Source organism: Malus sylvestris, chromosome 15 (assembly GCF_916048215.2).
Source record: "Malus sylvestris chromosome 15, drMalSylv7.2, whole genome shotgun sequence".
NCBI lineage: Eukaryota > Viridiplantae > Streptophyta > Magnoliopsida > Rosales > Rosaceae > Malus > Malus sylvestris.
In genome coordinates, this window is record NC_062274.1 from 43,243,079 (window position 1) to 43,255,538 (window position 12,460).

At 38.5% G+C, this 12,460-nt stretch overlaps 1 protein-coding gene across 2 annotated transcripts; it reads right to left on the minus strand.

Moving 5' to 3' along the window:
- Positions 1-1,721: 1,721 nt before the first annotated feature.
- LOC126605362 (uncharacterized) lies at positions 1,722-7,428 on the minus strand. Of its 2 annotated transcripts, none has more exons than XM_050272743.1 (3): positions 7,063-7,428; positions 6,841-6,878; positions 1,722-6,743 (listed from the first exon to the last, which is right to left on the minus strand). In XM_050272743.1, the coding sequence occupies exon 3, from the start codon at positions 4,739-4,741 to the stop codon at positions 1,907-1,909; it is 2,835 nt and encodes a 944-aa protein (XP_050128700.1). In that variant the 5' UTR covers positions 4,742-6,743; positions 6,841-6,878; positions 7,063-7,428; the 3' UTR covers positions 1,722-1,906. The 2 variants fall into 2 exon arrangements, with proteins under 2 accessions (XP_050128700.1, XP_050128699.1); XM_050272742.1 differs by having other exon boundaries at positions 6,964-7,428.
- Positions 7,429-12,460: the final 5,032 nt, after the last annotated feature.

Here is a 12,460-nt window from a genome sequence, read left to right on the forward strand (position 1 = left end):
CAAATTTCATAAAGAAAAACATAATCTATCGCTACGGAGTCCCGTCCAAAATAATCTCAGACAACGCCCTCTACTTCAAGTGTAGGGCCATGGATAATCTTTGCAAAAAGTACAACATTCAACAAGCCTTCTCCGCAAGTTACAACCCAACCGCCAATGGTCAAGCAGAGGCTTTCAACAAAGTGTTGTGCAACATCCTAAAAAAGATGGTGGCAAAGAACAAAAGAGATTGGCACGAACGCCTTCCCGAAGCATTATGGGCCTATAGGACCACCGTCCGTACATCCACTCAATGTACTCCATATAGTCTGGTGTATGGATCAGAAGATGTGCTACCCTTGGAAATTCAACTACCTTCCTTAAGAGTAGCCACACAACTGACAAATCCTGAGGAAAATGTAAAAATCAGGCTAGCGGAACTTGAAGCACTTGATGAAAAACGACTTGCAGTGCAACAAAGACTTGAAATCTATCAAGCTCAAGTGGCAGGTACATTCAACAAAAAGGTTAAGTTTAGATCATTCTCTGTTGGAGATTTAGTCTTAACCGTCCGAAGACCCGTCGTCGTCACCAGAAAGATGCAAGGAAAATTTGAAGCCAAATGGGAAGGACCGTATGTTGTTACAAAAGTCTTCACAAAAGGTGCCTACGAACTCTCTAACGCCAATGGGAAATGCATATACCCATGTGTCAACGGAAAGCTCATGAAGAAGTTCTACGCATAAACAGTGCCTAACGAACTCCGAGATGGAAGCAAGTGCAGAGGAAGCGAGCAAGAAAAAAATCCTTTCCTCTGAACTACGTATGACTTGATCCCTCAAAAAAGGATACGTAGGCAGCCTATCATTAAAAGTGGGTGCAGTTATAAAAAAAAAAATCAAAATCAAAATCAAATCCCGAAAATTAAGGGGTGAACTACGTTCGGCTTGATCCCTTCATAGGGTACGTAGGCAGTCTAGCTTTATTACTAGATACAGCCGTAAAAATCATTTTCCCAAAATCAAGGGGTGAACTACGTTCGGCTTGATCCCTTCATGGGGTACGTAGGTAGTCTAGCTTTATTACTAGATACAGCCGTAAAAAAAGCCACTTTCCCGAAAACAAGGGATGAACTACGTTTGGCTTGATCCCTTCACAGGGTACGTAGGCAATCTGATCCCCAAAATTAGATGCAGCCATAATTCATCAAAAATTATATATTTGTCCCCCAACGGAATTAGCAGTTGTTCAAATTGTCATATGCTAATTTTGGTTTGAACTCTTCCCAGGCGAGAGTTGCATAGGTGATTTTCACTTGTGTAGGGTGATGAAACAAAGAGGAGTCCAATGCATTGAAAAATTGTCATGCATGCTTAATTACGAAAAAAAAAAAAAAAATCCACAGCAGCTGTACTTGACCAAAAATTTGAAGCAACAGCTATGTGTTGGTACAGCTATCTACAAGGAACCATGCCGTGTAGACTAAAAACTAAAAGTGGCAGCTATGTTTTGTGCAGCTATGTTATGTTTACAGAAACATGCCATAAAAAAAAAAAAGGAAAAGAGAGACACCTGTTAAACATAAAGGAAAGGAGGTACTCGTTACAAGATTGCCAATTAAAGCATATCTATATATAGGTAAAGGTACGACATTCAACTAAAGCATTTCTATATATATATATATATATAGAAGAAAGGGTACGGCATGCTGAACATAGCACGTGAACTGAGCAAGGGCGATGGAAAAGTAATATGGTTTGAATAACATAAAAAATTCAAATAAAGTTCAAACGTACTGGGTTCAATAAACCCATTATTCTCAACCGAAGTTCGCTCAAAAGAATCAGCAAGGAAGAAAGAAGAGGAAAAGCTAAACTTAAATATCCCAAATTGCAGAAATGCAAAACAGAAGGAAACAACTTAAAGCCTACTCCGGTTTGCTGCAAAAGTGGAGCAGGGAAGCGATTGAATTTAAAATTCCTTCTTCTGCAGATTTGTTCAATGTTTCAGCACGCACATCTGGGAGAAGCCCTTCATTCGCATCAATCCGGGACTGACGAAATTCTACATCCAATTTCTTCTGTCGCTCAATTGAAGCTTTAAGGTCACTCACACGACGCTTAACAGCAAGTCTTCCAGAATCATATTGTTGACGAAGAACACGAGCAATCTCCTCTGCTTCTTTAACAGGCAATTCTTCAGTTTCAATTTTCTTAAGCTCCTGAATGGAATTAGTTAACTCTGACTCCAAGGCCTTCTTAGTTGACAAACACTCATCATGTCGACGAAACAAATCACGAATCTGATTACCTTGATCAATAATCCCATCATTAGTAGAAATCTGAGAAGCACATATAAAAACATGGCGAACAGTTTTTTCAAACCACTCAAGCTCTGTTCGACCAGATTCCAAAAGGTTAATAATGGGACGCAAAACATCAAACACCAGATTCACTTCCTCACGACAGCCAAGAATTTCTGTAGGTGAGTTGCAAGAGGAAAGTTTGACAAAAATATTCTCTACTTCACCAATGATATATCCTTGCCTAAGATTGCTAACCTCCGAGCCAAACAAAACATGGATGGATGTTTTCACTTCTTGCAAAGATGATGGAACAACTTCATCTGGCACATAAGCAGCTGACTTCTCCCCATAAGGCTGGTTCATTACCTTCACATGAGAAGATGGTGCATTCAAATTTTCAGATACCATTTCTGGAATAAAATTATCTGCATCAACAGCAATTTCGGCTTCAATATTTGTACCACTACGGTCATCAGGTTTCTCATAACGAGCACGCTTAAAATTCACATCATGATTACTCCCTAAAGAGGACCCTGATGAAGAAAAATCCAGGATAGCCTTACATTTCTCGTCAGCCGTTGCATTCCTGTTCTTAGAAAAACCTGAACTCTGACCAACTGCTTGCAAGCTAGGTGACTTCTCAATTCCCACCTCAGAAAGCAAAAACTCTTTTCTCAAACCTGGAGTTATGTCTCTCAGAACTGACACACTAAAAACTGTCTTTTTATTAAGAGGACGCTTATTGAAGATAGCATAAATATCAGCCAAAGAAATCCCAAGATATGTTACACAAGAAATCCTCCACCACTTGCAATACCAATAGGTACAGATCCCTTGATGTGTTGAACATGGAACATAAAAAAGAGATCCGGTGTTCCTTTTAAGAAGCACCGTCTGCGCTTCGAACATAGCCTCAACACTACAATTTTGTCTACTAGAAACACCAAATGCTAAATTGTTCGTTGGAACTCCTTGATCAAAGCCAAATTGACGAGCAAATCTGTTAGGAAAATATGGTTCTAGCCAAAGGTGTTCACCAATTCTGACAGGAAGCTTTGCAGTGCGAACACAGACCAAAAATTCAAAATAATCATCAGATAGGTCTTCATTATCCATCAAAGAACAACCTTTCTCTTCCACAAAAACGGTTGGGCGATAAACAACAGATTTGTTACTCCGAAAAATAAACCTGGCTTGAGATATATTAACCTCCCTGGGTTCAATGCCCGCATATCTCGCCAATTGAGGATAACCCTTAGGAAAATCATTGTCAGGACGAGAACGGTATAAGTATGGAAAATGCTCCCCTAACCAACCGACAATATAGTGAACTGGCATGGAAATATATGTGAATCCAGGTCCCCTCGGACAAGAAACGATATCCCCAAGGCCGCGATAAATATAGCCAAGAACAGTTGGCGCAAGAGAGACTTTAGAGCCCTGCGCCATTAAACAAGCCATGGGAAAAGTCTCGGGTCTCACTTTACCGCCCTTTAATGGCAAAACAAATCTGCAAAGCCAGAATACCAAAAATGCAGCCAAGGCCCCTTCTTTTGTGACTTCCAGCAAGATTCTTCGGGCTTTAAAGATCTTTTGCTCATTCGGGGACATCCGCTGATTTTTCTCACCATAGCCCGCATAAACTATTTTTCCTCGATAAAAATGGTCCAACCATTGATTCCAAAATATATGTTTCTGCCCATAAAATTTGCACAATTGGGAATGAATTCTCAAAAGTTCAGGAAGAGTAGACGGGTAAGTTTCTTTCTTGCACAGGTCATCATTTGGAGGAATAAACTCTTCATAAGGAGCACCAAGAATTGGTAAACCACATATCACCTTCAAGTCATATAATGAAATGCTCATTTCCCCATTTCCCTGGTGGAAGGTGTTGGTCAAAGGCCCCCATAGCTCACAGAAAGCTTTCCATACATTAGAGGAGTATTTGTAAGGATAACGAGACACTGCCACAGCACCATAAATATTTGCCTGACGCAGCACACTTGCATAAGTTCGTAAAGTAGTCTCTGTCCACTCCAGCACACCAACTTGAAAAGTAGCACAACCTGTGACCTTGACACTCAAACCCCAATCTGTCTTCTCTCGGATCATTCTGTGTAAAAGCGGGAAAAAATTTGGATCAACTTTAAACTTGGTGTCTCCATCAGCCTCATTATTCACTTTCATCAGAGTATAAGCCTGAAATAAATCGCCCTGATGCCGACCAACCTTGATAGCACCATCTTCCGGAATAAAATCAAGATGACCAGAGTTCACTTTGGAAGGAAGAAACCAAGTGGGAGGATCACTGAAAGAAAAGTTGTAGTTAAGTGAAGCCAACGGAGAAGAACGCCTGTACCCTAAACCCGTGGCAAACTCTTTCCCGGCTATGTCAACAGCTCGTTGAGTACAAATGTGGCCATCTGTATTCGTTCCCTGAAATGCATAATATAGCATTGGTCAAAACCTCAGTATACAATACGATCATATCAAGCCTTATACGCTCAAAATAAATTCACGCATAAGGCTTGAGAGGGCAATCTGTTGAACAACAAAAATATACAACAAAAAAATAAAGTCCATACAAATTGGGTCAAATTACAAGGCAAAACAAAAATGTGATCCAGCCAAAAAAAAAAGAGGATGGGCTTTACATACAAATTAATATCCATAAGTAAATAAAATAAAAAAAATAAATCTGAATGTCTTCCTACAAAAGGGGGAGGAAACTGTGCAAAGCCGTTTTTTTTCCTGCAAGCCATGAAAAAAAAACTGCATAGTTAGTGGGAGAAGTTAAGGGAAAGTGACAGGAGGTTAGAACCTCCATTTTCCCCCACGTAACAAATTCTAGAGCTTTCTTGGGACACGTATAAATAGGCATCACCTGCAGCAAGTAAAGGGACACAGAAAAAAGAGGGGAAACTCTGCCGAAAATAAGAGCAACTTTTAGAGAAAATACCAAAAGCAACAAGGTGCTGCCAGGAAAGAGAGCAAGCTATTCAACCATTTCGTGCTTTCAAGTCAAGATTTAAAGAAGAACATTCATCACCAGGTATGAAACAAGTTCTATTTAAATTATTATTTTCTCTTGTTATGTTGCAGAAAGAACAAAATGAGAGCAGAGACCACAGCAAATAAAAAAGCATTGTAGCAGCAAACACAAAACTGAAAAGCAGTAGAGAAACAAAAAATGAGGAAAGGGAAACAAGCAAAGGCATATAAGGCCTTTGTCTCTTTGTTTGGCATACTTCACCAATCAAATGGAGGTGGAGACTCTGAACAATCCACCGACTTCCTACAAACTGCAGCAGAAATAATCTCCAAGAATCCCATGAATTTCTTCGGGGTGGCCTAGACCACCCCGTGAAGTTTAAACCAAGTCTAAATGGTCTACCCCTTTGCCAAATTGTCAAGTGCAGTTTCAAAGTTCTAGGCTTAAGTCCCCGAGAAGTAAGACAGCAAAGAGGCAACATATACAAAGATGCAACTCAAAGAGAAGAAATTATTATGTTTGGTGTTTTTGCTACCCACGGGTACAAAGCATTGAGGATGCCTTTGGCTAAAATTTATATGAAAACTTCCCTTGACCGATTCATGCTTGGAAATTCCCCAATTCAAGAAGAAAAGTAGGAAAACATACTGCAAAAGAATACTAAAGGAAGAAAAGTTTATATAAAAGCTAAAGAAGGTGGATATCATATTTGGAAAAGCTAGAGGGAGTAAGGCCACGTGATTGACAAATAAAGACATCTTTCTGTAAAAGCAAAAGAGGTGACCGACTCATGCTTGGGAAGTTCCCTAATTCAACACCTGATAAAGACAAATGAACAATGTGGATGCCATTTTTTTTTGTCAAATATTGGGTCAAAATATTGACCAAAAGCATTGAAATGAAACTGTCAATATGCTACAAGACAAACGGGAAAGAAAGAATTTTTTTTTTTTCAAACTCTAAAGAAGTAGCTAAAAGGCATTTGGTCCCTTGCTACGTGAAGGTGAAACAAAGAGCTTCATCCTGTCAAAATTTCTCACTTGCTCTCTGCCATGTAAAAATGGGACAAACCATGTGAAAATGGGAAGAAAAAAAGATTTGCTGCCAAGTCATTTAGGAAACCAACCCACCAAGCGGAACAACCCGTAGCAAAATGAAAAATTGAATTCGAATTCAAATATGCTTTCTCACGGCAGGACTAGCAAGCATTTGAAGGCATGTTTGCCTATTCTTCAAAAAGATTTGAAAGTTAATGAAAACTTTAGCAAGTTCATGGGCATTCACATAGGCAAACATCACTTTGTACAATGGAGAAAATATGGTAGGCATCAAAGGCAGCACACAGGAAGAAGCAAAAAGAAATAAGGGGCATCCCACAGACTTCAGAGTGCATTCCTCACCTGTGGTGCCATAAATTAACGCTTGTCCAAACAATCGAATGGAAGAGAGGTCTATTGCCAGGACAGCCTGCATGGAATAATTAAACCAATCAGTTGCAGTTCAGAACTTCAACCCACTCCAAAATCAAACCCAGAAAATAGAAAACGAAAAGGGGGAAACCTACTCGATCTCTTCTCCTCTTCGTCTTGATTTTCTTTCGACCTACAAAGAAAGCACCCGAGCAAAAAGAATGAAGGCAGTAGAAAGAAGAAATCATGACCTCATAAAAAAAAAAAAGAGTCCTTACGGTTTAGGGAGGAAAAAAAGATAAATTGGAACAAATCAAAAGGAGTTTGAACTCTATCAATCTCACTCATCTTCCTTTGGAAATCAACGGTTGACAAACCTGAAAAGAATTCCAAAACATTACGAAATTATTTGAAGCCCAAGTATTACGGTTCCTGCTGGATGAAAACCACCTGTTTTGAGTCAAGAAAATGAGGACTTCCGAAGCAATTACACAAGAGGGGGCCTGGATAAAGATGCATCACACGTGGGAGTTTAGACACGTAGAAAAGAAAGTCTTTGGACTTGGAAGAGTTACATAGAAAAAAGGGAGGAGTAAAAGCTTGTTGTCAGAATGTTTGAAAAATCAAAGTGGGTTCAAAGTCCCATTCTTTTTTTAATGGTGTTGAAAATAAAAAGAAAGGTTCTCTAAATAAGTTTTGACCTATACACCTCATGTGAGATAGATTTTGAGTCCCATTTTTTAATGAAAGGAAAAGCAAACCTCTTTCCACTTTGAACTAAAGTACTTCACGTGAAGTTCAAGTGGTGAAAAAAAAGTGGATGCGACATGCTCCTAAAAAACCCTCCCAGTTTGTCATACTCAAATTAATGGGTCATTTACATTACCCATTAATTATTCAAATCTAATCCAAATGGCTCCTCATTTTCCTAAAAAGTCTAAACACAAAAATCATTCAAGTTTTTATGAACTACGCTGGTTTGATTCCGTTAAGGATACGTAGGCAGTCTGATATCAATTTTCAGACACAACCATGATATCAAGTTTTTATGAACTACGCCGGTTTGATTCCGTTAAGGATACGTAGGCAGTCTAATATTAAAATTTTAGACGCAACCGTGAAGTTGAAATCAAGACGAATCCCTGGTTTATATAAACTAAATTCACTTCTGTTACTTTGACCAAGTAATTACAAATTCTACGAAGAGTAAAAGAGAAGCGAGCCGCTTCAAATTTCAAATGGCATGAAGCCGCATCAAATCACAAAAGGCATGAAGCTGAAGAAAAATCTCAAATGGCATGAAGCCGAATCAAATGCTCCAATGACTTAAAGTCCTTGCCTGTATGAGCTAAAACTGCACAAGGCATTATTGCTCCAATGGCTTAAAGTCCTCGCCTGCATGAGCTAAAACTGCACAAGGCATTAATGCTCCAATGGCTTAAAAGTCCTCGCCCACATGAGCTAAAACTGCACAAGGCATTAATGCTCCAATGACTTAAAGTCCTCGCCTGCATGAGCTAAAACTGCATAAGGCATCAAAATCAAACAAGTACCAAATACCAAGGAACTATAAGTGACTTGATCCCTCAACGAGGGTACGTAGGCAATCTAGGGCTCTATCTAGATGCAGTCACAAAATCAAATAAACATCTAAATTCCCAAGTTACGATTTATTCATATTAGAATCAAAGGGTGTTCATTTCCCAAATGAAAGGTTGTAATTAATAGGCGCGTAGCCTAGAATGGGTCGAACTCGAATTAATAAAACCCTCTTCGAAAAATGAACGAGGGTGAAATTGTGTCGAGTGAATTATTTGTTTACATATTATGTACAATTTTTGCTCAACAATGGACTAGCTAGAGGGTTCTTCTCCACACATGAGACACTTGCACATACACCAATTTTCAGTTGTTCTTTTGATAAATCATGAAACTCAACACCCCAGGTTAATTAAGTCCGCTTCAATTAACCTTCAAGTTCTCCTTAAGTTATTGAATTGGATGGGAAAGTGCATACAACAATTCAAGCATTCTTCAAAAGTCCTTTACGTGAACAGCACAATAAAGATACAATCAAAGATCATTAAGCATTATTAAAACTATAAGTATTGACGAGGCATTCGTTACTATGATGAGCATGAAACTCCTGCCAAGAATTCATTTAACGCGATCGTTTATAAGCGACCTCCACTACTTGTGAATATAAGTTTGTAACTATTAGGTGAAACTCCTTTATACTCTAGCATCACATTCATGCATGCAATCTAAGTGTGCACTCTTAATAAACATACACGAATAAGTTATCAATCAAGCAGTTAAACAAATTGAATTCACAACTTATGAAATCACAACTGAAGGTAATCAATTCATATTGCAAGTATGTTCATGGCTTTGAATTCCCCCTAGCTAAGGGGGGGTTTAGTTACTCATAATTGCAACAAAATCAAAAAATAACAAAGTAGACATTGAAAGCAAGAACGAAGTACACCTAAAACGCTCCAAAGTTTCAAGCTTGAAACGCCAAAGACCTTCGTTTTCACCACCTTGTTGCAGCATAAGTGTCTAAGGATGTATATGGATATATGGAAATGTTATGAATGCATTTAAGATTGGTGAATGTCTCGGCCAAGGGAAGGGAGTGTATGGAGTAGTGTTTTGAGATATATAGGAAATGGATGGATGAATGGATGAATGGATGGTGCTCACGGCCAAGGAATGAAAGTGTAAGTGTATGGAGTTGTGAGATGTGAATGTAGTGTCTTTGGATGGATTTTTTCTGTTGTTTTTGTTATGGTGAAAGGTGGATGTATTTATAGGCTAGGGAGAGGACCACCATCTAATTAAGGTGGTAGTGGTGTATGTTGTGGTAATGAGTGGATGTAATGGGTGTGGATGAGTGTTTGGTAATGAGTGGATGTAATGGGTGTAGTGGATGGATGTTTGGTAATGAGTGGATGTAATGTGTGTAGTGGGTGAGTGTTTGGTAATGAGTGGATGTAATGGGTGTAGTGGATGGATGTTTGGAGTTGTAGGTCAACACACTTGCACACACACATGCTGATTTCTAGCCTTCAAATCCTCATGTCTCCATGCTTGCACTATCCAATCTTGGCCCAAACATGCTCCAAAATGCTCCAAATAGCACTTTGTTGCTAACTTTGTTATTTGAACCTACAAACACACGAAAATAGCTTAAAGTACTAAAATAACTAGAATTAAACTAAGTAAATGCCAAGAAACAAGCTAACTAAGTTGCATAAATATGCTCTTATCAGATATCAATAAACAAGCTTTGCTTCATTTCAACGTATTGTGTTAAATACACCAAGGCCTTCTTCACTAAGTACTTTGAATTTTTTTCTTTTGTTGAATCTTGTATATTGAAGCTTTGTGAGTGAAGCATGTAGGTTGAGGTAGTGCTCCCTTAATTTCCTAAGTGAGGAAAACTTCTCGGTTGAAGACTTGAAAAAAATCCAAGTCACTGAGTGGTCGTGAGACTTCCAAGTATCAAGGTGCAGTAGCATATGGTAGGAGTCCTCCAAGTCTCCGGTTGAGGGAGTTGACGAAGGAGGTGTCTTACTAGTAACCAAGTTTCCAAAGTAACAAAACTTCATCATTTTCCTTTCTAAGTGGTAGCCCAAAACTCCTCATTCATATATATTTGTTATGAAAGTTGTTAGGCCCAAAGAAGAGGAGGCCTAGGCAATTTTTTTTTTTTTCGAATTTTCAAATTTCCGAATATATATTAAGCTTTATAGGTGAAGCTTTGTAGGTGAAGCTTTGAGGTTGAAGCTTTGTTGGGTACCATGAATTGATTTTGCTTCACACTATCTTGATCAAGATAGTGTGAAGCTTTTGTGTTGAAGCTTTGTAGGTGAAGCTTTTGTGGTGGGTTTTCCGAATTTTTGAATTTTTGAATTTCCGAATATATATATATATTGATAGGAGCATATTTATGCGACTGAGTTAGCTTGTTCTCATGCATTTATGTTGTTATTCCTTAGTTGTTTTAGTGTTTAAAGTCATTTTCGTGCAATTTCAGGTTCTAAGGACAAAGTATGCAATAAGGTGCATTTTGGAGCAGTTTTGGGCTTGGAATGGATAGCACATGCATGGAGCAAAGTGGTTGGACGAAATTAAAGATATAAAGAAGCTAGAAATGTGCCAAGGAGAGGAAGAAAATAAATAGAGGACCAAGGAAGACAAGGAAACCATCAAGAAAGAGGAAAGACTAGTCAAACTTGCCTTATCTTGTCTTTACCTTTTGTAATCTAAATTACCAAAGATTCAGTCACACGAAGGGTTTCTAAATACTTTGGGACATTTCATTACATATTCTACAAGTCCTAAACCTACCTTAAAAAGTCCAAGCCATATCATCCTTTACCATTTCTCTTCCTTGCCGTGCAAGGAAGCCATCCCTTTCCTATTTTCTGCCATAAATCACTCCAATTTCCACCCATGCTGTGCATCATCACCTTTGTCCCTTTCATTATTTCAGATTTCATGCATCATTACATTGAATCATTGCACTCAATTGCTACACCATTCCTTGTTCCCTCCATCATTTCAGATTCATGCATAATTACATTGAATCATTGCACTCAATTGCTACACCATTCCTTGTCCTCTTCATTATTTCAGATTTCATGCATCATTACATTGAATCATTGCACTCAATTGCTACACCATTCCTTGTTCCCTCCATCATTTAAGATTCATGCATCATTACATTGAATCATTGCACTCAATTGCTACACCATTCCTTGTTCCCTTCATCATTTCAAATTTCATGCATCATTACATTGAATCATTGCACTCAATTGCTACACCATTCCTTGTTCCCTCCATCATTTCAGATTTCATGCATCATTGTACTCAATTGCTACACCACTCCATGATCCCCTCTATTGCCATGTTCCCCTCTTTTGTTGTGGGGAAAGCTTTTGTGGGTGAAGCTTTTGTGGTGGGGGAAGCTTTTGTAGGTGAAGTTTTGTGGGTGAAGCTTTTGTTGTTGGTTAAGCTTTTATGGGTGAAATTTTTGTGGGTGAAGCTTTTGTAGGTGAAGCTTTTGTGGTGGGTGAAACTTTTGTAGGTGAAGCTATTGTGGGTGAAGCTTTTGTAGGTGAAGCTTTGTAGGTGAAGCTTTGGAGTTGAAGCTTTTGTTGGGTAACATGAATTGATTTTGCTTCACACTATCTTGATCAAGATAGTGTGAAGCTTTTAAGAATTTGTAGTTGTCCTCCATTGATGAAGCTTTTGTTGGTGAAGCTTTGTTGGGTACCACGAATTGATTTTGCTTCATACTATCTTGATCAAGATAGTGTGAAGCTTTTGAGAATTTGTAATTGTCCTCTATTTATGAAGCTTTGTTGAATTTCCTTTTTTTTTTTTTTTTTGGGGAAACTAGAAATTTGAAAATGTGGAAGAGACAACATATACAAATTTTTCTTCCACATTGTTGAGCAAGAGATTGTGATACAAGCCACACCTTGTAGTAGTCGAAGGTTTGGATGAACCATATAAATTGAATTTGCTTCGAATAGTCTTGAATTTGCCTCGAAGGTTTGAGAATTGTAGTTGCCCTCCATTGATGAAGCTTTTATTGGCACCATAAATTGGTTTTGCTTCACACTGTCTTGATCAAAAGTGTGTGTGAAGTTTTTTAGAATTGTGGTTACCCTCTATTGATGAAGCTCTTGTTGGCACCATAAATTGGTTTTGCTTCACACTGTCTTGATCAAGAATGTGTGAAGCTTTTGAGAATTGTGGTTG

Coding starts and splice junctions, on each gene's coding strand:
- LOC126605362 (XM_050272743.1), bottom strand. CDS start 4,741: ATGCTATATTATGCATTTCAGGGAACGAATACAGATGGCCACATTTGT.